The following is a 24,878-nucleotide window of genomic DNA, read 5'->3' on the forward strand; positions in this document are numbered from 1 at the left end:
GAAACAACCACCCCCGGAAGGGGGGCTTAGAGACTGACGTGGGCACTGCCGGAGGGCAGTGTCCCAAAGAGGACACTGTGGCCTGGAGGAAAGAGGGTAGACACCACCCGAGGGAAGGCACCCAGCCAGCCAGAAGGAGCTAATTCCTAGGACAGACAGCAGGGGGTGCTGTGGAGGTGAGTGAACCCCCTCACAGATGGGATCCTTGAAAAAAAATATATGAAAAGATAATGCAAGCAATTTGACGAACTGATTTTTAAAAACATATCAATACAGCAAGTTTCAAGAAACAAATTTATTCCAGATGCTCTGACAAGACAATATGCTTTCCATACAAAACAGATAGTATTCTGGTACTTTTTTTAAAAAGTGATTACACTTTTCCTTTAAAATAAAAGATGCCCATGTATGAGTTCTTTGACAATTTAAGGATAGTCGAAAATACTTTAGGACTAATTCCCCATAATGTATAACATAGTATGCATTTGGTGTAGGGTAAAGATTAAGGGATAACTTTCCTATATTGTTATATATAGGTCAATACATGGAGTCATCCACAAATATTAGTGCTCCATTGGTTCTTCTGCCTTTTCTGCAGGTTCCTCAGCTGGGGGAGCAAGCTTGGGGAGAGAGAAAAAAAAAAGATTTTTACTATGAAAGAGCAGAAGAGACACACACACACACACACCCTCTCTTTCTCTGGAATTAACAGGTGTCAGAGGTGGAAAAATGCCCTCCACAGATATGCAATGAGCCTCTCATAATATTTCATTAATACAGAAATAAGGCAGCAAAGGTGTACAGGCCCCAAATGTAATTATCCACCTTCATCAGAGGCATGGCAGAACTGCTTTCTGGGACTTAACAGTATCTGCAAGTTGCACATCTCAGTTAAAAGGTCAAGGTAATGACAATTTTACACTTGTATGGAGCTTGATATGTTCTAAGCACTTTGCTGTACTTTATACAAGTTACTAGTAAATCTTGGGCTTGTATCAAGCTTCCATTACATCTCACAGTCTAAATGGTAGACTAATGAACTAAGAAGTTTCGTGCAAAAATACGTTTATGGAAAAAGAAGTATTTCATCCATCAGAGCATTAGATTAACTAGTTGCTATACAAATCCAGGTACTCTAATCAAACCATTGAGTCGATCAAAGCACAGGCTTTTACACAAATCTTTGTAACTATGCAAAACTCTGCAGTAAGAACTGCCATTCACATGCTTACAAAAAAAAAATGCACCCTCAGCTTCTGACCCCCTCCCTACACCTGTGGCTAGATAAGAGAGATTTAATATAGGGATAGCAGAATCAATCAAAATAGAAGTAGAAGAGAACAGTTACATTACTCTCTCAAGTAATGATTAGATGGCTAATACTGAGGGATAGGTTTCAGAAACTGAGATCCACTTTTGTTGCAGATCTATGGAGTGAAAGTTCGGACAGCAGTAGCCAGCAGTAGTGAGAAGATGGGAACAGCTTTAGGGTAGTGAGGAGGGCTTTAAACTAGGTTCAACGGGGACAGGTGAGCAAAGCCCACAGGTAAGTGGAGAACATGGAGACCTGGGAGATGGGTCGGAAATGGGAGGGAGCATGGGCTATAATAGCAGAGATAAAGGAGGGTCAGGGCAAAACTGGGAGGCAAGGTCAAATCGGTATCTTACATGCCTATATACAAATGAAGTATGGGTAATAAGCAGGAAGAAATGGAAGTGCTAATAAGTAAGTACAATTATGACATTGTTGGCGTCAGAGAAACTTGGTGGGATAATACACATGATTGGAATGTCTGTATAGAAGAGTACAGCTTGCTCAGAAAGGATAGACAAGGAAAAAAGGGAGGAGTTGTTGCCTTATATATTAAAAATGAACGCACTTTGAGTGAGGTAGAGATGCACATAGGAGACATAAGTGTTGAGAGTCTCTGGGTTAGGCTAAAAGGGGTTTAAAACAAGGGTGATGTCATGCTAGGAGTCTACTACAGGCCACCTACCCAGGTGGAAGAAGTGGATGAGGCTTTTTTTAAACAACTAACAATATCATCCAAAGCCCAAGATTTGGTGGTGATGGGGGACTTCAGCTATCCAGATATATGTTGGGAAAATAACACAGACTATCCAACAAATTCTTGGACTGCATTGGAGACTACTTTTTATTTCAGAAGGTTGAAAAAGCTACCGGGGGGGGGGAGGGGAAGTTGTTCTAGATTTGATCCTAACAAATAGGTAGGAACTGGTTGAGAATTTGAAAGTGGAAGGCAGCTTGGGTGAAAGTGATCATGAAATCATAGAGTTCACAATTCTAAGGAAGGATAGAAGGGAAAAACAGCAAAATAGAGACAATGGATTTCAGGAAGGCGGATTTTGGTAAGCTCAGAGAGCTGATAGATAAGGTCCCATGGGAATCGAGACTGAGGAAAAACTGAGGAGAGTTGGCAGTTTTTCAAAGGGACATTGTTAAGGGCCCAAAAGCAAGCTATTCCGCTGCGCCGGAAAGATAGAAAATATGGCAAAAGACCGCCTTGTTTTAACTATGAGATCTTACATGATCTAAAAATAAAAAAGGAGTCCTATAAAAAATGGAAAGTAGGACAAATTACAAAGAATGAATGTAGGCAAACAACACAGGAATGCAGGGGCAAGATTAGAAAGGCAAAGGCACAAAATGAGCTCAAACTAGCTACGGGAATAAAGGGAAACAAATGTATTTTTATAAATACATTAGAAGCAAGAGGAAGACCAAGGAGAGGGTAGGCCGACTGGTCAGTGAGCAGGGAGAAACAGTAACAGGAAACTTGGAAATGGCAGAGATGCTTAATGACTTCTTTGTTTCATTCTTCACCAAGAAGTCTGAAGGAATGCCTAACACAGTGAATGGTAGTGGGAAAGGGGTAGGTTTAGAAGATAAAATAAAATAAAATAAACGAACAAGTTAAAAATCACCTAGAAAAGGTACATGCCTGCAAGTCACCAGGGCCTGATGAAATGCATCCTAAAATACTCAAGGAGCTGATAGAGGAGGTATCTGAGCCTCTAGCTATCATCTTTGGAAAATCATGGAAACAGGAGAGACTCCAGAAGACTGAAAAAGGGCAAATATAGTGCCCATCTATAAAAAGGGAAATAAGAACAACCCAGGAAACTACAGACCAGTTAGTTTAACTTCTGTGCCAGGGAAGATAATGGAGCAAGTAATTAAGGAAATCATCTGTAAACACTTGGAAGGTGGCAAGTGATAGGGAACAGCCAGCAGGGATTTGTAAAGAACAATTCACGTCAAACCAATCTGATAGCTTTCTTTGATAGGATAACGAGTCTTGTGAATAAGGGAGAAGCGGTGGATGTGGTATACCTAGACGTTAGTAAGGCATTTGATATGGTCTTGCATGATATTCTTATCAATAAACTAGGCAAATACAACTTAGATGGGGCTACTATAAGGTGGGTGCATAACTGGCTGGATAACCGTACTCAGAGTAGTTATTAATGGTTCACAATCCTGCTGGAAAGGCATAACAAGTGGGGTTCCGCAGGGGTCTGTTTTGGGACCGGCTCTGTTCAATATCTTCATCAACGATTTAGATATTGGTATAGAAAGTACGCTTATTATGTTTGCAGATGATACCAAGCTGGGAGGGGTTGTGACTGCTCTGGAGGATAAGGTCATAATTCAAAATGATCAGGACAAATTGGAGAAATGGTCTGAGGTAGACAGGATGAAGTTTAATAAAGATAAATGTAAAGTGCTCCAGTTAGGAAGGAACAATCAGTTGCACACATACAGAATGGGAAGCGACCGCCTGGGAAGGAGTACGGCAGAAAGAGATCTAGGGGTTATAGTGAACCACAAGCCGAATATGAGTCAGCAGTGTGATGCTGTGGCAAAGAAAGCAAACAAGATTCTGGGATGCATTAACAAGTGTGTTGTGAGCAAGACACGAGAAGTCATTCTTCCACTCTACTCTGCGCTGGTTAGGCCTCAGTTGGAGTATTGTGTCAAGTTCTGGGCACCGCATTTCAAGAAAGATGTGGAGAAATTGGAGAGGGTCCAGAGAAGAGCAACAAGAATGATTAAAGGTCTAGAGAACATGACCTATGAAGGAAGGCTGAAAGAATTGGGTTTGTTTAGTTTAGAAAAGAGAAGATTGAGGGGGAACATGATAGCCGTTTTCAGGTATCTAAAAGGGTGTCATGAGGAGGAGGAGGGAGAAAACTTGTTCATCTTCGCCTCTAAGGATAGAACAAGAAGCAATGGTCTTAAATTACAGCAAGGGAGGTTTAGATTGGACATTAGGGAAAAGTTCCTAACTGTCAGGGTAGTTTATTCCAGTGTTTAACTGCCCAGGGCGGTTGTGGAATCTCCATGTCTGGAGATATTTAAGAGTAGGTTAGATAAATGTCTATCAGGGATGGTCTAGACAGTATTTGGTCCTGCCATGGGGGCAGGGTACTGGACTCGATGACCTCTCGAGGTCCCTTCTAGTCCTAGTATTCTATGATTCTATGTCTACACTTGCTCCCTAGTTCGAGCTAGGGATGCAAATGTAGGCGGCCAAAATTGCTAACAAAGCGGGGATTTAAATATGCCATGCTTTATTACCATGATCTCGCCGGCGCATTACTCCGCTCAACAGCTGATTCGAACCAGGAAGTGCGCGCCGGGAGGCGTTAGTTCAAACCAAACCTCTTGGTTCGAATTAACGTTACTCCTCAAAAAATGAGTAGACAAAAATATAGACAAAATGAGGAGTAACGTTAGTTTGAACCAAGAGGTTTGGTTTGAACTAACGCCTCCCGGCGCGCACTTCCTGGTTCGAATCAGCTGTTGAGCGAAGTAACGCGCCGGCAAGATCATGCTAATAAAGCGCGGGATATTTTAATCCCCGCTTCGTTAGCAATTTCGGTCACCTACATTTGCATCCCTAGTTCAAACTAGGGAGCAAGTGTAGAGGTACCCTGAGAGCTTTCTGAAATTCAGATTACTCTGGTTCAATACACTTCTTGGCCTTCATCTTCAGTCTTTTAGGAGAAGACTATAGATACGACATCAAACAGGAAGCAACCCAAGCTATTCTAAAAAACCAGCTAAGTCACATACCTTCCTCTGTGGTCTTTCTTCAAGTCCCTCCAGGAATGGGGCCACCTCATCATCATCATAGATAGTAAACTCCATGTTTTTGCCAACAATCCCAATGGAAACATTCTGTAAAGTACAGTGTTGGAAAAAAAAAAAAACCTGAGAAACTGTCTCTTGTGAATCTCTGACTTTATGCAGCTTTTACTCAAGAAATATATAAACTACTGCTTCCTCCTAAGATGAAGATGCATTTGGCATAGCAGCTCTACTTCAGAAAATTTCCTTCCTTCCTATCAGATTTACTTTATGGCAGACTTCCTTAGAAAAATAAAGTGAGGGAGGCTCACTCCCTACAAGGATGCTATCATCTTCCAAGACAGCATCAGCCAAAAATGCAGTGTGACTGTTTCAGGTACAACAAGGCCAGCTTTCTTTTTTCTGGTTGTTTTCAGCTATTTCTGGTGAGGTATTAACAAGTTATAAAAATACTGTCAAATTATTACTTGCAGGGTCAGAATCTTATCAATTTTTATCAATACATGGAACTATAAAGCTTCTTAAGGAATGGACTAAAATTGGCTCTATGTTGTGCAAAGAGATGGAGCCTTAGAAAGCGGCATGACACATTAAAGAACAGTAAATTAACACAGGAAAACTGTGTAACATTAATGATTAAACTGAAGAACTTGATGTGATATGGAAAAAAATTCTGAAGACAGAGTTATAAGATATCTAGTGGTATGGATTTTTGGTAGCAATAGTAACCGGTGTGGAAATTGGCCTAAAAATTCAAGGGTTTATAAAATGCCTGGTGTATGTACATGGCTTGTTATTCACACGTCTACATTTAGTTATTTTAAAACCCATTCAAGACATTACTTAAAAGTAAGTTATCCATATAATACACAATGATAGCCAATGGGAATTGTGCCTACATCCCTATGCATCCCAATTGCCCTATGCCTTTATCAATAGCAATGCACTGTACAAGAATACTACTATTACTAGACATGGAAAATATTTAATGAATACTTAGACATCAGCATGAATGCACAAATAAATTTCATCACTACTTTAGATATTTTAAAATGCCACTCCAAGTATTAATTACATGAAACTCAAAGTGTAAAGAAGAAAAAGCACATCAAAAACAAAGATGACCAACATAACCGTTTAGGATTCCCATGAGCTTGACATGTCAAAGTCTTGGAAGTACCTTTTGCTCCATTTTATGCTCCAGGAGGTCTGCAACAGCCCAAGAATGTGCAAGAGTATGCTAAGCCAAATAGTTTTAAATGGGGGATAGCAGCCAGAAAGGGGACAACGAAAATTACATAATACATTTAAAAAAAATCTTAGAAAAAATGTTAAGACACTAAAATTTTCCTTACACTGAAGAAAAAAAAAAAAAAAAAACCATGTAAAACCCAAGGACAAGATTTCAGAGCTAGAAATCACAAGGTAAGAATCAATATACTAATCCCCTTTATATAGTTTTCAGGTGAAACAGTTCTGTGCATTTAAAAATTCTACAAAACATGCAAGTAATACTTTATCTTGAAGAAAACAACAGCAGAGTCCAATTAAATGCAGTAGAGTAAATGAACATTTAAGCATGAAGTGGAGTTACCCTATGTTGTAACTAATTTTTCTATGTTAAACAAATCTTAAATAATCAATAAATTTAATAAAGTAAAGAAAAACTCTTAGTGAACTCATGAATTTCTGTGTAACACAGGAAACAGTCTTCTATTTAGCATTAGTATCATTTTGTTATGGTCAAACACAAAGTTAGACTGATCTACTGACTCTGAACTGATAGTACAGGATTTGGTATTAGACTCATATTTGAGTATATTGTACCTAAATATTAATATTTGATTCCCACACTTAAAATCTTACAATACACCCCCAATACTTAAAAATAAACTCTGTTATTGTCATTTCTAGTAAGAAGGAAAATCATGGTGTTTACCTTAGTAGTCAGATCCTGCTCTGCAGGAAGAGTCTCTCTGAGGGCCCGCAGACCATGTTTAACTAGCTCATTCAGATTACCTACAAACAATATGCTATCATCAGAAACACAGTGAAATATACAGGATTGTTTCCTGAGACCCTTCCCTCCCCCACCTCTTCCCGGAGTCTCTCAGCCCCCTGCCTTGAGCCCCTCCTCAATCTCCTGTACCCCCCCCCCCCACCCACCCACTACAGGCCCCCTGCCCAGAGCCCTGCACATCCCCAAGGCCCTGTCCTGATCCTTGCAATCCCCACACCAGCAGCTGCTGCCCTGAATGACCCAGGCAACTAAAAAAGTCTTCTAATACAAAAATAATTTGGGATTTAAAATCCACTTCTTATTTACAAATTAAATATTGTGCAGACAAGCAACATGCATATCTTCAGGCCCACCCATAAGGGGAGGGACAAAGGGGTAACCGCCCCGGGGCCCAGAGCTCCTGGTTATCGCCACTACTGTGGCAGTGGCCAGAGCCCTGGGCTCTTTAAATCACTGCTGGAGCATCATGTGATGCACTCTGGGCAAAGCTAAAGGCCCCCCAGGGACAGGGGGTGCAGTGCTCTCCGGGTAGCATTGAGGGCTGCCTAACTCTAACCCCACCCTTCCGGAGTCACAAAGCAGAGCCCCTCCCAGCCTTTCCCAGGGGTCCAGTGAGACTGCCCCACTCTGTATCTTGAAATGCTATCCTCTCTCTGAAACGAACGGAACAGCATTGTCTCTAAAAACATAGTCAAATAGGAAAAATGAATTTTCTCAAGTTCTCAAGGCAGACCTTTCTCCTCCATTTGGCCTGCTAAACAACTTAAAAGTTAGACATGAAAACTTGCAGTGTTTTGCATTTAGTGTCTTTTTTCCTTCTGATTTACATTGTCTTTTTCTATTCAACTATTATATCTTCCCCTTCGGCAGAGTAGTAAATATATACTGCCAGATTAAAAAAAAAAGGACAAACAAAGCGAGCATATATTTTAAAGATAATCAGTAAATATAACAGAAGAGATTCATCACTCACAGTCAGAAAAATTAGTCATGTGTCTCTCCAAATAAGTTCGAGCTGATTGTGAACGAGCACCAATGGACATAGCTCTGCAGTCAAAATAGTTTGCAGAAGGACAAGTCTGGAAGATGTGAGGACCCATATCCTGGGGGGAAAAAAGTGTGAACTTTATAAAGTGTTCACCAGAGAGCATGCAGTTTTCAAAAAGATTTTTGAAATATTTACTCTGTCTCATGATGTTTGTATTATATATGCACAAAGCTATGTTTTATGCTGTGCATCACATTGCTGTTCTTACATAGTTGCTTCCAACCTCAATTTTCTAAACTGGCCCTTTTTGCGATGTCCTTCAATCAAAAATATTTATGCAAGTTTCAATTAATGGTACTCAAAGTCATATTTCTCTGTAAAATCTTATAAACTGTATTGAGCTTCTATTATGAATAACTCCCATGTTTATGACCTAGAATAAATATTAAACATTCCCCATTATTTCCCATATGTATACAGGCAGTCCCCGACTTACGCGGATCCGACTTATGTCGGATCCGCACTTACGAACGGGGCTCTCTCGCCCCGGAGGTCGAGGTGGCGGATTGCTACCTGCGAGCTCCGGGGCAAGAAAGCCCCGTTCGTAAGCTGCTCCGGTGCCCCCGGTCTGCTGGAGACCGTCTCCAGCAGACCAGGGGCACCAGGCGGGTTCCCGCGCTTCTGAGGCTTTGCTAGAGCAAAGCCTCAGAAGCGCGGCACCCCGCTGCTGCTGCGGCTCTGTTCCCGCGTCCCTGGTCTGCTGGGGGGGGGGGGGGGGAGGAGGGAGCACAGCTAGTGGGCCCCCCCCCCCCCCCCAGCAGACCAGGCTTTTGTTTTGGACCCTGGGGCAGAGCAGCTGGGGCGCTGCCGATTGGTCCTGCAGCGCCGCTCTGGGCACTACTGGACCAACCCGGCAGCACCCCAGCTGCTCTGCCCCAGATCCTGATTCAGCCGCTGCTGGTCAGTTTCAGCAGTGGCTGAATCAGGACGCCTGGGGCAGAGCAGCTGGGGTGCTGCTGGGTTGCTCCAGTAGCGCCGAGGAGCCGCACTACAGGAGCAACCCAGCAGCACCCCAGCTGCTCTGCCCCAGGCATACCCAAGTTTCAGCAGCGGCTGAATCTGGACACCAGTTCCGACTTACATACAAATTCAACTTAAGAACAAACCTACAGTCCCTATCTTGTACGTAACCCGGGGACTGCCTGTAAATGTAAACTCTTGTTCAAGGAAAAACTTTGGCATGCAAAAAAATCTATCAGGCTGTCCACTACCTTCAAATTACTTAATCCGTAACATCAGGGCAGCAATTTGTCTGTATTACATAGAACAAACTGGATAACCATTTGGAGACACCTTAAAGGGGCCTGATTTATAGAAATGGCAAATACCTACCTTCTTATGGTCAAGCCCCCTTAAAGTGACTCATTTGGGTCTCCAATATTAGCCATTTTAAGTCACATAACTTTAGATGTGCATAGGTATACAAATATACATCAATACCCACTCCAGGGGCCTCCAGAAAAATTACTTTCATTTAAACATTTATGAGAACTAAGTTTTAGAGTCTAGAAGAGGTTCCTCTAGCCATACGGATATTGCTAAGTACTGCTACTGTCAGCCTCTCTCCACAAAATGTTAGTTGCTATAAAAAAAAAATGAAATATTTTAGTAATTTCACTTTTCACTCACTGTACTTACATCATAACCTGCAATGAGCAGTCCTACACCATATGGTCTTCTGCCATATCGCTGTGTTGGTATCTGGGTTTCTTAAACAAGCTAAGAAATCTTCACAAACAACATGTTAATACTTAGCAGTTCTGATGGAGTTTTACTCGGGTATCTGGTTTGTCAACTGTTTCTTATGGTGAAAAAGCTTGTTCCAGATAAATAGATATCATCATCTGACTTAAGCTCTTTACCACCAATAAGACCTATAGCAGTTAGCTTCCCCAAACCAAAACGACTAGTGTATTCAGTGAAGTAATATAAGAATGCTAGCATGGCCAATTTAGTCAATTAAATAAATAAATAAATAAATCCCCTTTCTCTTTGATGCACTTGCTTTTGTCAGGTACAAAGGACATACAAAACACTTAATTACCTGAAACAAAATACAGGACTATGTAGCACTTTAAAGACTAACAAGATGGTTTATTAGATGATGAGCTTTCGTGGGCCAGACCCACTTCCTCAGATCAAATAATGGAAGAAAATAGTCACAACCATATATACCAAAGGATACAATTTTAAAAAAATGAACACACATGAAAAGGACAAATCACATTACAGAACAGAAGGGGGATGGGGGGGGGGGAGAAGGAAGGTGAATGTCAGTGAGTTAATGATATTAGAGGTGGGGAAAGGAAGACGTCTGTGAGTTAACAGTATCAGAGGTGATAATTGGGGAAGCTATCTTTGTAATGGGTAAGATAGTTGGAGTCTTTGTTAATTCCTCTGCGGAGAGTGTAGAATTTTAGCATGAATGCCAGTTCAGAGGATTCCCTTTCAAGTGCAGATCTGAATGTCTTCTGAAGTAGGATGTAGGTTAGCAGGTTAACACGGCTACATTTCTATCACTTAATTACCTATCTCTGGAATGCACTAAGATGAGTGAAATAGTAACATTAGATTATGGATATAAAAGGTATTCAAAACATTGTTTCCAGTGCTACAGTAGTTCTTCTGCATGACACTTCATTGCCTTGTCTACTAAGTCTATGGATGAGGAAAGAATCTCCTCCCAAAGAACAAACAAGATCTTTCCGTCTATTTCCTATAACTTTCAAAGCTATGTTTGCTTGAAATGAAATAAAATAAATTATGTTGATAAGAGTTCTAAACACATCAAAGTGGAAAATGAATTGAATTTTAAGAAAAGCATGAAGTCACTAAAAGTCACATATGTGTGTGTGTGTGTGTGTGTGTGTGTGTGTGTGTGTGTGTGTGTATATATATATATATTATATATATAAAAAATATAAAAAGGATACTGCTTCCAATTAGTGACACTAGACGGGACACTGGAAGAGGTCTGTCAAACACAAATCTAGAATCCAGACACTCCTGACGCATGAAATTACTATAAAGAGAGCAAATAAAAACATACAGATCATAAAAAGGACATTCCTCCAACCTGACACTTTCCCCTTTAAGCTTATATGTATGTATACATTTATTACTGTTTCAGAACTGTCTATGGAGACCAAAAATGCCAAGAGGCACTATAAAATTAAATGTTACCATGACCCATATTTGTTGTTTAAATGACTGCATGCCAGATACTTTAATTAATAATGCTTCATCTGTACAGTATTGTAACAGATATTTATAGCATATGTAGTAGAGAGAGGTTATTTGGAGAAAAGTGAAAAATTAATAAAAAATATTCATTTGGAATATTATTGCAATGAATATTTAAATGGTCCTTTGTATGCCTTTTCTACACAACTGAGGAACTCTTCTTGTTCATTTTATATTCATCCCATTTGCTGGAACCACGCAGCCAGCTGAGGATTCAAAAGAATACCTCTCTTGAGTTTTATCACCAGCTTAAGGAATTATTAGTAGCCAATGTGTGATGTACAATTCTGAGACTACTCAGTCTAGACCAGCGTGGGAAAGCAAGTCATTGGATAACGAACAAAGCCGAAGCAGTTAAACCCTAGCCCTAAAGAAATCCATGGGAATTTGACATTTCCTTAAATAGAACAAGGATTTTACCCCAGTCTCTTGCATAGTAGTGCAAGACCAGTAACCAGAGGCAAGTTCTTAGTTGGTCCCATTAAATGACAGTATGAGATGTCTGCCTTTTTACTTTATTGTTACTAGAGCACTAAACGCATTTATCATAAGAAACTCACCACAACAGTCTTGCGTCAGCAGTAAGTCCAGCAATTGAGATGCCAATATGGTTGTCAACATACAGGATTTTTTTCTGATGAGCTGCTAGCTCAGACTGTGCTCTCTATACACAAAAAAAACCACGTTAGTCATAACAATTATGGTAGACTTTAAATAATGTGTCACTCAATAGGAACACTGCTTAAAAAAAATGTGAACCATCAATAAGGATGGAATTTACAGCCCCAAATTTATAACCCTGCAACAAATGTAAGTAAACCAATAAGAAATGCACCGAAGGGGAAAAAAAGGGGGGAGGTGGCTTTTAAGAACAGGCAGTCCCCGGGTTACGTACAAGATAGGGACTGTAGGTTTGTTCTTAAGTCGGAACTGGCGTCAGCCACTACTGAAACTGATTAGTTTCAACAGCGGCTGAATCTGGACGCCAGTTCTGACTTACATACAGATTCAACTTAAGAAACCCAGGCGTCCCCAAGTCAGCTGCTGCTGAAACTGATCAGCGGCTGATTCCAGGAAGCCCAGGGCAGAGCAACTCTGCCTCGGGCTTCCTGTAGTCAGCCCCTGGTCAGTTTCAGCAGCGGCTGACTTGGGGACGCCTGGGGCAGAGCAGCTGGGGTGCTGCTGGGTTGCTCCAGTAGCGTCGAGGAGTGGCGCTACTGGAGCAAACCAGCAGCGCCCCATCTGCTCTGCCCCAGGCGTAGGCAAGAAAAGCCTGGTCTGCTGGGGAGGGGGGGCACTAGCTGCACCCCCCCCCCAGCAGACCAGGGAGACGCCGGTGGCTGTCCCGCTGCGGGCATGCTCCGCGGCTTTGCTCCTGTCCCCCTGGTCTGCTGGGGGGGTCCAGCAAAGCCGCTGGACCCCCCCAGCAGACCAGGGACACCAGAGCAAAGCCCAGGCGGCTGCCTGGGCGGCTTTGCTCCCGGGCAAACGAGCAAAGCCGCCCAGCTGGCGACTTTGCTCGGGTGTCCCTGGTCTGCTGGGGGGGGTCCAGGCTTTGCTGGACCCCCCCCCCAGCAGACCAGGGAGACCGGGAGAAGCTTTTCTCGCCCCGGAGGACACAGGTGGCGACCCGCCGGCCGTGAGCTCCGGGGCGAGAAAACCCCGTTCGTAAGTGCGGATCCGACATAAGTCGGATCCGCGTAAGTCGGGGACTGCCTGTAATAGAGATAGAAAAAATACATATATTCATACTTCATTTGGGAGGGGTCAGTTGAACCAATATGTATTTGGCTTCAGAACCAGACAAATCAATTTCTTTCATTTCTATCAGATGATTAAAATCCATTGTATCATAGATTAATGAAAATATTAATAGCTCAACGCCAGTGCTCAAAATATGAAAATAAGGCTTACATACTTTTTAAAGTATAAAAGCAAAAAGTAGTAACATTTATCTACCCAACCATAAATTCCCCCCACCCCCTTTATCTGACATGGGGGCAGGGGACTGGATTCGATGACCTCTCGAGGTCCCTTCCAGTCCTAGTATTCTATGATTCTATGACATTTTAACAGTGATAAAGTCTTGGATTTACCATGCATTTGCCTGCAAGATGAAAAAAGGAATTCCATTTTTTCTTAAATTTACCTTTAGAGCAACCAGAACAGCATGGGTTTTTGACTTCAGCCCCACAGTAGCTGAGCCTTGCTTCACAGCTTCCATAGCATATTCTATTTGATGAATTCGGCCCTACAGAATGAAATAAAACAACTCTAAAATTGACCCTCCATGTAAGACAGGTAGAGACACTGCAATAACTACACAAAAAGGCTGAAATCCAGGCCCTGTTCAAGTAAATGAGAAATTTGCTATTGACTTCAGTGGGTCAACATTCCACTTAAGATTAATTAAGAACAGGGATTTCAGTCTCAATTAGACCTTTAACGGATTTGTGGGTTTGTTGGTTATACATTTATTACAGTAATGAAAGATCTACCAGAAATCTCTGAAACACTCCTCTATATTCCACTGAGATAATGGAATTTCAGTAATAAGCAATAAGCCACTTCCTGTCGCAGAGTACTTTGAAACCATTATGGGCTGTCCCATATACATCTATTTTTTGACTAATAACTGTATGGTTGACACAGAAGACCACAACTCATGTGTCAAAGTCCTTTCCAGTCTTCAAAGTTTATATTCTTGACTCTAATACAATGACTGACCGCATGCACCATTAGGGCCTGATTATTACTGCCATAAAGGAGTAGACCCAAAAATAGTTGTCACACCACATTCACAGTATTCTTTAAAGCATCCTAAGATTGCTTCACGGAGAAGTACTAGCAGCATCAATCTTCTTGAGCTATCAAAGCAGGACATCCACTGCCTTGATGCCATTACCATAAAAGTAAAAAGAGAGAAAGGGAAAAATGGAAAGTAACATAATTATATTATTTTACCTGAGGGCTCCAGACAGTGACATCATTGTCATACTGGTTGCGAAACTGTGAACAAAACCATTCATTAGTATAAAAAGATGTTAACTGGGAAAAGAAAGCCTTCAAGCTTTAAATATCAAATTTCTTTGGAGAAATTGTGTTTATGTTGGATTAAGAAATCTGAAACAAGAACTTGACTAAGGATGTTAAGAGGCTGGTGACTGACTAATTGCGTAGTCGATACAAAGTGTATCGACTACACGATTAGTTGATAAGGGAAGGTGCTCTGTAGCGACGTTACTGAGTTGTTGACTACCCGATAAACATAAGCTTATCAGGTAATTGACTGGCATATCAGCTACTTGCTCCCCCACTCCCGCTGTCTCTACAAGAGGCAGCACTGGGGGGAAACAGCAGCCAGTGCTGGGGATAGCTGGCTTAAAAACCAATTCCCCCCAGCTCCATGGTGCTGCCTGCCTCCTCCACTCCCTCTATCAGAGGCGACAGGAGGGGGTTGGGAGAAGAGGTATAGGAGAAGCTGCTACAAAGCAGCTCGTGTCTGCAGGGTTCCCAGTGGAGAGTTGAGCCCCTCTGTGGACAGAGGCTGCTGCTGTCAAGCAGCCCTTGTTTGCAGTGGCCAGCCCTGTCTGCTGTGAACAGGGGCTGGTGCAGCATAGCAGCTGGAAACAGGGGCAGCTGGACTCCGCATGAGCCAGGACAGAGTACTCCCAGCTCATGCTGGTCCGGGATGCTGCACCTCTGCATTTTAAATGTAATAAGAGCCTTCTGGCTCTTACTACATTTAAAACGCAAAGCCACAGTGTGGGTAGCTCCCAGAGCCAGAACAAGCCGAGACTCCTGGAGCTACCTCTACTGTGGCTTTGCAGAGCAGTTTATCAACTAATCATGTAGTCGAAACAAACTGTATTGCTTACACAATTAGTCAGATAACTGCAATTTAACATCCCTAGTGCTCTGTCCCAGCTTGCACCAGCTTTGCAGTTTAAATGTAGTAGTAGCCAGTAATTGCAAGAAAATATACAATTATGTAATCTATTTCCTTATAATCACATCTTGTACATAGCTACCATAGGCATTAAACTTGAAATGACAGCAAAAAGCTTCTACTGACATAGCATAAGTCACCCTAAACTCTTAGGCTTTACATGAGAACTCACACTCGTCAGTTTCATAACATTACAAGTGTCTAGGTCTATTTTTTGTTTATATACAGCAACTTGCAATATTGTTACTGAATATTTAATCAGATCTAAAGTATACAAGGTTTGATTTTTGTAGTTCTCTGTCATTCCATTCTTTTTTTCAGAATTAGAAATTAAAAGCTACTGTAATTAAACTTGGTTCACATAGGATGGACTCAGATGGGTAAACCTATATAGCAGTGGTCTCCAACCTTTTTACACCCAAGATCATTTTTTAAATGACAGAAGAAGCCAAGATCTACCACCCCTCCTCTTCCTTGAAGCCCCGCCCTCTCTATTCTCCTCCTCTCCATCAATTGCTATCCCCAATCCTTATACTGCTGCTCCCCCCCCCCCCCAATTCTTCTGTAGGAGGAGGTTTTTCCAACATTTGGCCTGTCTAGACTGGACCAAATGTCAGAAAAACCCCTTCTTCCTCGTGAAAAGAAGAATATGGGATGACCGAAAGATCATGTTTGCTCTTCCACTGAAAGAAGTGGAAGAACAAATGCATCCCTGGATGCAGAAGTGTTTTTCTGGGATATCTCCGGAATCCTGAAAAACTCTTGCAGTCTAGCTGTAACCTCGCTGGGTTGAGACAGGATGTGTAGGCTCTGGGGTGGGAATGAGGGATTTGGGTGTGGAAAGGGGTGAGAGGTGCAAGCTCTGGTAGGAAATCTGGATGCAGGAGAAGGTGGATAAGGCAACGCTCGGGGAGAGGGTAACAGGCCGGGCAGTGTTGGGGTCAGATGTAGGGTTAGGGTACTAAGCAAGCCACAGACTTCTGGATGTGAGGGTTCAGGAATTTGGATTGGGGTATGTGAGGGGCTCAGGGCAAGGGATTCGTGTATGATAGGCTCAGATGTAGGCTCTGGGGGAAAGGGGAGTGCAAGAGTTTTATGATGCTGTGGCCAGATGGGGGCTTGGCCCCAATTTGGGGTTTGTTGGCCAGGCTTCATTTTTAAATAAAACAGTATGTCAAACAAAGTTTCTGCGTTGTCTTTAATACTGAGAAGGGCAGGGAACCTGTTTGAGTCAGGGGTCACTAACCCAAGAAAAGTCAGTTGGGGCCCCACAAGTGAGATACAAAAAAACCCTCCTCCACCCTCACCCCCCAGCTTCACTAATATTGCCCCAACTGTGTTGTAGGGAAAGGTGGACATAGTACTGGGGAAGGGTGCTAGTGGGTGCTTTGGCAGGGGACAGGGTGCCAGTGGGGACAGATTTCTGAGGCTGGGGGCAGGGGAAAGGGAACAGGGTGCTGGGAGGGCAGAGGACAGGTTTCTGCAGCAGGGGACAGAGTGCCAGTGGGGACAGGTTTCTGCAGCACGGGACAGAGTGCCAGTGGGGACAGGTTTCTGTGGCTCAGGACAGGAGTGGGGACAGCATTCTGTGGCTGGGGAGAGGGAACGGGAGAGTGGGAGTGGGGAGAGGGAACTGGGACCAGGGTGCCAATGGAGGCAGAGAATCCCCTCTATCTGCCTCCTCCCAGGATTCCCCCCTTCCCCCCAGAGGGAAGCCAGCACGTGCCTCCTCTGGGCCCAACTCCTCCTCCCCCCCCCGGCACAGGGAAACCTCACGTGCACCTGCCCCAGGGCCGACCCCCCTCTGCAGCACAGGAAAACCCCGCGCGCACCTGCCCCCTTGGGGCCGAACCCCACACACACACACCCCCATGGCACAGGGAAACCTCACGCATGCCTGCCCAGGGGCCGAAACCGCCCCCACCCACGCCCCGGCGCAAGGAAACCCTGTGCGTGCCTGCCCCGGGGTCGACTCCCCCCTCCTGCGCCGGTGCAGGGAAGTCACCATGCTCCTCCTCCTGGGCCGATGCCCCCTCCCACAGCGCGCCCAGCAGAGCAGCCAGCGCACTTCCAGAACCCCTGGAAGTGGCAGTAAGCTGCGGAAATTCTGTCCACCCTCAGGAAGCCCGCACTACCTCTATTTTTGCTGGAGGTAGGTAGTGGGGCTTCTCAGAGGTGGGGAGCAAATAGAGAGGGGCCCGGACGCCTCGCAATCGACCTGTTGGTGACCACGGCTATATAGGTTTAGTTTGTGTAGAACCATAACAAATGTATGGTCCACTCTGGTCATTTTCACAGTCACTGGATTTTAAAAACTGTAAATTTTATTATTTCAGACATTTAAATGTGAAATTTCACTGTGTTGTAATTGTAGGAGTACTGACCCAAAAAGGAGTTGTGGGAGGAGGTGAGTTTGAGAAGTTTTTTTGGCAAAGGTGAGGGTAGCAATATCACAACCCCCCTTTTGCTCTGTTGCCTTTAGACCTAAGCCTTTGGTCAGCAGCTGCCACTGTCTGGTAACCCAACTCTTAAAAGCGGCAGCACAGAAATTGGTTGGCATAGTATGGTATTGCCTCCTGACTTCCTGGCTGCTGCTGGCAGGGGTCTGCATTTAAAGCTGGGCTTCCAGCAAACAGTTACTGCTTTCTAGCTGCCCAGCTCTGAAGGCAACACAGAAATAAGGGTGGCCCTGTCCCCCCAAATAATCCCATGATTCCTCCTGCAGGAACCCCAATTTGAGAAACTCTGGTCCCTCCATTAAATCTGTATAGTTTAGGGTAAAAGCACCCTAAAGCCCAGATTTCACATGACACATTTTCTATGGTCATGAATTTGGCAGGGCCCTAGTTATATGGACTAAGGTTGCCTTGTGTGGGAAGAAGATAAGAAGGGCCAAACAGAATCAGATCAAAGGGCCCTCTAGCCCGGTACCCTGTCCTGGCAGTGGTCAATACCAAGTGCTCCAGAGGGAATGAACAGAACAGAGAATCATCAAGTGATCCCTCACCTATCATCCATTCCCAACTTCTGACAAAGAGAGACTAGCCACACTACTTCTTACCCATCCTGGTTAATAGTCTCCATGAATCTATCTAGCTCTTTTTTTAACCCTGTTCAAGTCCTATTCTTCACAACATCCTCTGGCAAGGAGTTCCACAGGTGGATGGTGCATTATGGGAGGAAAGAAAAAACGTGTTTGTTTGTTTTAATCCGGCTACCTGTTAATTTCACCTGGTGACTCTAGTTCTTGTGTTAGGGGAACAAGTAAATCACTTTCCCGCATTCACTGTCTCCACAGCAGTATAACGGGATGGCTGTTCTGGAAAAGGGGATTACACCCTGGGGCGGGGATCGGTGCATTTCCGAGCGGAGGGAGGAACGCTGTGGAGAGGGGATGGATGTGAACGGGGCGCTCTGGGTATGGGGACGCGGGGAGACTCTGGGCCGGGCACGTGGCGGGAGGCCGGTCGCTGAGGGGCGCGGATCGCTCTGAGGGGGGGGGGGCGGCCCGGGACAGCGGAGCAGGCCTAGGCTGCCAGAGCTGCGCGCGGGCCTGGCCCGGCCGCACATGGGGAACGCTGACTCACGGCCCCTCCCCCTTCCCGCCAGCGGCTCGGCCCGGGCTCGGCGGCGCGGCGCGGCAGCGGCCGGGGGCTCCACAGGGACCCGCTCCCGAGCCCCGCCCCGGCAGCCCTTTCCTCACCATCTTCCTTCCCTGGCTCCGGCGCGAGCTCCTGGTCAGCGAGCAGCTCAGCGAGCGGCAAGTCTAGGCTAAGCGACTGGAACTTCCGCCCTCTCCCAGACAAGAGCAGAGGCTGGCAGAGGCATCGATCGAAGAGCGCACGCGTCCTTATCTCCCTCCGCCCGCTCAGGGAAAGGCTCCAACTGGGGCCCGAACATTCGGCCGCCTACGCGAGCCGCGCGTGCGCAGTGCTTAGCTGTGCGGGCGCTGCCGGCTCGGCTGGGGGACGCGCCTGTGCAGGGCAGCCCGCGCGGACACGCTCGCTGCTTCCTGGCCCGCCTGGCCTGTGACTTGTGACATGGCAGCGCGTGCCCGGCTCTGGCTTTTGCGTTGCACCGGGGGCAGCGGCGCTCCCGTGCGGTGCCAGTCCCCGCGACTGCGCTGGGCTTCGGCCTGGCTCCCCGGACCCGTTCCCGGGGCTGTGCGCGCTGCCCCGACCCTGGGTGGCGTTTGCCTGCCAAAACATGGGCCCCTGCGTGTGCTTGCCTAGAAGGCGGCGGTAAAGGTGCTTTCCCATTGCCCCGTTTCCCCTGTCAAGCGCGCTCAGTCTCAAAGCCCTGCCAGTAGCGTTTGGCTGCTGCACGGGAACTCAACGGAGCGTGGAACAAACGCCATGCCTTGCCTGGTAGCAGCGCTTCAGCCCAACAGCTGACGTTGTCCAAACTTGCACAGAGCACGTTCCCGCCGGAGAACGGCGGTGGAACATTGCTTCAGTTTTTAATAATCGTGTAACTGCTCCACTGCTTAGTTGCACAATTATTCGATGCCCCCCGTGGGGCTAGCAGCCAGTGCGCTCTTGGCACCGTTCTTGGGGAGCTCCCTGCCACCCTGCACTACTGCCTCTTTAAAATTTGGCTCCCAAGGCAGACCTCCATGCTGTAGCTTCTGATACAGAGGCAGCAGTGCAGGATGGCACCAGCCCTTGTCCTCAGGGGACCTGAGCGTCCTATGAACAGAGGCTGCTTAAGTATCCCACAGAGCAGGATCTGTCTGCAGGGTGCTTGGGCCCCACCCTGGACAGGGGATGCTGCTGCTAACCCACATCAGAAAGCAGCTTAGGGTGGTTGGCCATTCCCCTGCATGCTCTTCATTTAAAACTCCAACCAGAGACTGGGACTGAGGCAGCCTGCCAGTCTGAGTTTTAAATGCAGAGCATGCAGGGAAGGGGAGTTGTGGTTAACAGGGACCAGTAACATACAGGCAGTCCCCGGGTTACGTACAAGATAGGGACTGTAGGTTTGTTCTTAAGTTGAATCTGTATGTAAGTCGGAACTGGCGTCAGCCGCTGCAGAAACTGATCAGTTTCAACCGCGGCTGAATCTGGATTCCAGTTCTGACTTACATACAGATTCAACTTAAGAATCCCAGGCGTCCCCAAGTCAGCTGCTGCTGAAACTGATCAGCGGCTGATTCCAGGACGCCTGGGGCAGAGCAGCTGGGGTGCTGCCGGGTTGCTCCAGTAGCGGCGCTGCGGGACCAACCCGGCAGCCCCCAGCTGCTCTACCCCAGGGGTAGGCAAGAAAAGCCTGGTCTGCTGGGGGGGGGGGCACTAGCTGCACACACCCCCAGCAGACCAGAGGTACAGGAGCAAAGCCGCAGAGCACGCCCACAGTGGGACAGCCCGGGTGTGCTTGGGCTGTCCCCCTGAAGGCGTGCTCCAAGGCTTTGCTCCTGTCCCCCTGATCTCCTCGGGGGGTCCAGCAAAGCCGCTGGACCCCCCCAGCAGACCAGGGACACCAGAGCAAAGCCACCGCCTGGGCGGCTTTGCTCGTTTGCCCGGGATCAAAGCTGCCCAGGCGGCGGCTTTGCTCGGGTGTCCCTGGTCTGCTGGGGGGGTCCAGTGGCTTTGCTGGACCCCCCCAGCAGACCAGGGGGACAGGAGCAAAGCCACCCAGGCGGCGGGAGTCCCGCTGCCTGGGTGGCTTTGCTCCGGGGCAAACGAGCAAAGCCGCCCAGGCGGTGGCTTTGCTCGGGTGTCCCTGGTCTGCTGGGGGGGTCCAGCGGCTTTGCTGGACCCCCCCAGCAGACCAGGGGGGCAGGAGCAAAGCCGCCCAGGCGGCGGGAGTCCCGCTGCCTGGGCGGCTTTGCTCCGGGACAAACAAGCAAAGCCGCCCAGGCAGCGGGACTCCCGCCGCCTGGGCGGCTTTGCTCGGGTGTCCCAGGTCTGCTGGGAGGGTCCAGCGGCTTTGCTGGACCCCCCCCCCAGCAGACCAGGGAGACTGGGAGAAGCTTTTCTCACCCCGGAGGACACGGGTGGCGACCCGCCGCCTGTGAGCTCCGGGGCGAGAAAAGTTCCGTTCGTAAGTGCAGATCCGACATAAGTCGGATCCGCGTAAGTCGGGGACTGCCTGTATAAGCAATAGTTTATTGATTAAAACAGTTATCCAGCTAGTTGCTAACATTCCGGCTGCATCTAGACTGGCATGATTTTGCGGAAATACTTTTAACAGAAAAGTTTTTCCGTTAAAAGTATTTCCGCAAAAGCCCGTCTAGATTGGCAAGGATGCTTTTGTGCAAAAAGTGCTTTTGCGCAAAAGCATCCGTGGCCAGTCTAGACGCAATTTTGCGCAAGAAAGCCCTAATCGCCGTTTTAGCCATCGGGGCTTTTTTGCACAAAACAATTCTTCCCTATCTACACTGGCCCTCTTGAGCAAGTATTCTTGCGCAAGAGGGCTTTTTCCTGAGCGGGAGTGTGAAAGTATTTGCGCAAGAAGCACTGATTTTGTACATTACAAAGTTAGTGTTCTTGCGCAAATTCAAGCAGACAGTGTAGACAGCTGGCAAGTTTTTGCTCAAAAGTGGCTGCTTTTGCGTAAAATCTTGCCAGTCTAGATGCACCCCCTTAGTTTCCTACCTCTCTTCTGCTGAAATTCCCCTACTTTTTTATTGTCTCTGCTTGCAATGGAATTTTGGGACAATGATCTTAAAGTTGCATTAATTCTTCAATAACATAAGCAGCAAGAAGATTCTTATCAAGAGAGATTCCTCAGGCTTGTAAAGTCTTTTTTTCCCCAACAGTACTTGAAAGAACTTGTTGATAGGCTTGTGGCTTTCTGATTCAAGTCCCAGCCTGGTAAAGTATACACATGTTCTCCACTTTCCTAAGTGAGACTATCGTAAAAGTTACTGGCAGATGTGAAGTTCATAAATATTTTGTAATAAACAATTTGTGCAGAGTACACATGCAAACAATCATGTGAGTTGTATTTTTTGGGGCCAGTCTAGACGTAGCCTATGTGGTTTAATCACCAAGCTCCAGTGTGCACCACAGGTTATAAAGTCTCGCACTGCAGCAGAAGCCAAGAGCCCTGAATGGTATGGGGTGAGAGTTATGGAGTAGGAATAGTATGTCTGCTTTATATATTCAGTATTTTTCTGGGCTAAACATATTACCTATTATTTCAATTCAGGGTTCCCAGGATAATGCAGCCTGCTGGCTTCTCAATGAGTTTCTCCAGAACAGGGACTCTCCTTAGGAGAGAATTACACACACCTGGTTCTATGATGATGAAAGTTTGGAACTTTTAACCAAAAATGTCTGCTAATGTTTCCTGTTATAATCACTCTCTTTTGCTCACAGTATTATTGATGGGGCATCCTTTGTCACCACAAAAGTGATTTACAGGGCCTATCACTGTACCTCCAAAATTAGCAGTGCAGTTCCCCTAGTTGCTGGTAGGTGGCAATTATTGCCTAGAAAAGCCAATTTATTTAAATTATGACATTTGTTATGTCGTTGTTTAAGGTATATGGGCACCTAGAATCAGTGTCCTCTCTCAACAAATAATTTTTCCATCTTTCCTATCTTGTTTCCTGGTTATATTTACTAAACCATTTTTTTCTTTAGTTGTCAAGCAACAACCATCCAATCTACATCCTTTACGCCAGCAGCCGCCTAAGGAAGAAGAGCAGATGGTCTAGTTTCAGAAACAAAGAGTGCTTTCATTTTTTATGAAACCCTTTTACTTATATAACATTGTAATGCAGTGTTTGACCTTTGCAAACAATTAGAGGCAATAATGTTTGTGTTGTTTTTAACTTTAAAAATATACTTGCTGATGTCCTGGTTACTTTAAAAAAATACTTGGCTCTCACTATTAAGGCACATACATATTCCCTGAGAGGTACTCCCATCATTTATTATAGTGTGCTATGTGTTGTCAGGATTTAGGACTCTGAAGAAAGAGGTAGGTAGAACTATTTTGTTGACTCATTTTGGAAGACTTACCAGGCGGGACACATTAGCTCCAGTCCCAGATATGAGAGGGATTGCATCTCTTTTAAGGAGAAAGAAGGGAACAAGCTACTCTTAGGAAGAAGAATGACTAAAAGTCATTAAGACTAAGATGACTTAGTCCGGTCATCTGACGAAGTGGGCTGTGTTAGTCTTTAAAGTGCTACCAGACTATTTGTTGTAGAAGCTCTCTATACCAGTGTTTCCCAATTTTATTTGGCCAAGGAACCCTTTCAGCTTTTCAAGGAACCCCTAGGTTTGTCAAGCAAAAAAAAAAAAAAAAAAGAAAAAGAAAAAAGGAGGGGGGGGGAGTGCCAGAGGGACCCACCAATTCATGAAACTCCCCACAAATGCATGAAAATCACATTCCTTCCCTAAGACCCCCCCCCCACCTCCCTTCCTTGAGGCCTCATCTGCTCTGTTCCCCTCCTCTCCATCACTTGCCATCTCTAGTCCTTGTACACTCTCACTAGGTTGAGTCAGGAGGTGTGGGGTGGGAATGAGGGATTTGGGTGTGGGAAGGGGCAAGAAGTACAAGCTCTGGGAGGAAATTTGGATGCAGGAGAAGGGATGTTGGCTCGGGGACGGGGCTCCAGGCTCGGGAGTGTTGGGCTCAGGTGGAAGGTTGGGGTGCTGAGCAAGCCATGGGCTTGTAGATGTGGGGGTGCTGGAGTTTGGGCTGGATATGTGAGGGACTCAGGACAAGAAGGTTGTGAGTATGACGGGTTCAGGACACAGATTTGTGATGTGTGGATGGTGCAGGAGTGTTGTGGCAGAAGACTGAGGATGTGGGGATGCGGGAGTTTGGGGATGTAAGAGGCTCAGGACAGGGGGTTCCAGTATATGATAGGCTCAGGTTTGGGGTCAGGTGGTACAGGAGTGTTATGATGCTGCAATGAGATGGGGGTTTGGCCCTAGTTGGGGGCTTGTTGGCCAGGCTTCATTTTTAAATAAAATATGTCAAACTCAAAAAGTTTTAGCATTGTCTCTATTTATGAGAGGGGTGAGGAACCTGTTTTGAGTCAAGGGTCACTGACCCACAGAAAAGTCTGTTGGGGCCACACAAGTGAGATGCAAAAAAAACCCCAACAACCCTCCAAAGACCCCCAAGCCTCACTAATGTGGTCCCAAATGTGCTGGTGGGAGCAGGGGACAGAGTGAAAGTGGGTGCTGGGGCTGGGGAGAGGGTGCTGCTGGGTGAAGGATGCTGGCTCGGGTGACAGGGTGCTGGGGCAAGGTGCTGGGGCAGGCAGGTGGCGGGGTGCTGGGGTCAGGGACATGGTCCTGCTTGGCACTAGGGTAACTGGCAGGGTGCTGGGACAAGGAACAGGGTGCTGCTGGGTGCTAGCATGTATGGCAGGGTTTTTGGGGCCAGGGCCAGGGCCAGGGCCAGGGTGGTGCTGAGTCCTGGGGTGTGAGGCAGGGTGTCGGGGCCAGGGACAGGGTGGTGCTAGGTGCTAGGGTGGATGGCAGGGCTGCCAAGGACCGGGATAGGGATGGGGTGTAGGAGCTGAGAGGGAGGTGGG

At 46.0% G+C, this 24,878-nt stretch overlaps 1 protein-coding gene across 1 annotated transcript; it reads right to left on the minus strand.

Moving 5' to 3' along the window:
- Window positions 1-280: 280 nt before the first annotated feature.
- PSMA1 (proteasome 20S subunit alpha 1) lies at window positions 281-19,230 on the minus strand. The gene is made up of 10 exons (XM_075928017.1): window positions 19,080-19,230; window positions 14,392-14,436; window positions 13,577-13,678; window positions 11,988-12,091; window positions 11,118-11,206; window positions 9,823-9,893; window positions 8,110-8,239; window positions 7,056-7,135; window positions 5,102-5,206; window positions 281-620 (listed from the first exon to the last, which is right to left on the minus strand). Exons 1-10 carry the CDS (start codon window positions 19,080-19,082, stop codon window positions 564-566), a joined length of 786 nt encoding a protein of 261 aa, XP_075784132.1. The 5' UTR covers window positions 19,083-19,230; the 3' UTR covers window positions 281-563.
- Window positions 19,231-24,878: the final 5,648 nt, after the last annotated feature.

The sequence above is a fragment of the Pelodiscus sinensis genome, chromosome 4 (assembly GCF_049634645.1).
Source record: "Pelodiscus sinensis isolate JC-2024 chromosome 4, ASM4963464v1, whole genome shotgun sequence".
NCBI lineage: Eukaryota > Metazoa > Chordata > Testudines > Trionychidae > Pelodiscus > Pelodiscus sinensis.

Bases quoted from the DNA above. Each gene is read 5' to 3' on its own strand.
- PSMA1 (XM_075928017.1), bottom strand. The intron at 9,894-11,117 runs GTATCCTTTTTA...AGCTTGTTTAAG, and splicing joins AGTGTCACTAATTGGAAGCA to AAACCCAGATACCAACACAG. The intron at 621-5,101 runs GTATGTGACTTA...TCTCTCCCCAAG, and splicing joins AAGAAAGACCACAGAGGAAG to CTTGCTCCCCCAGCTGAGGA.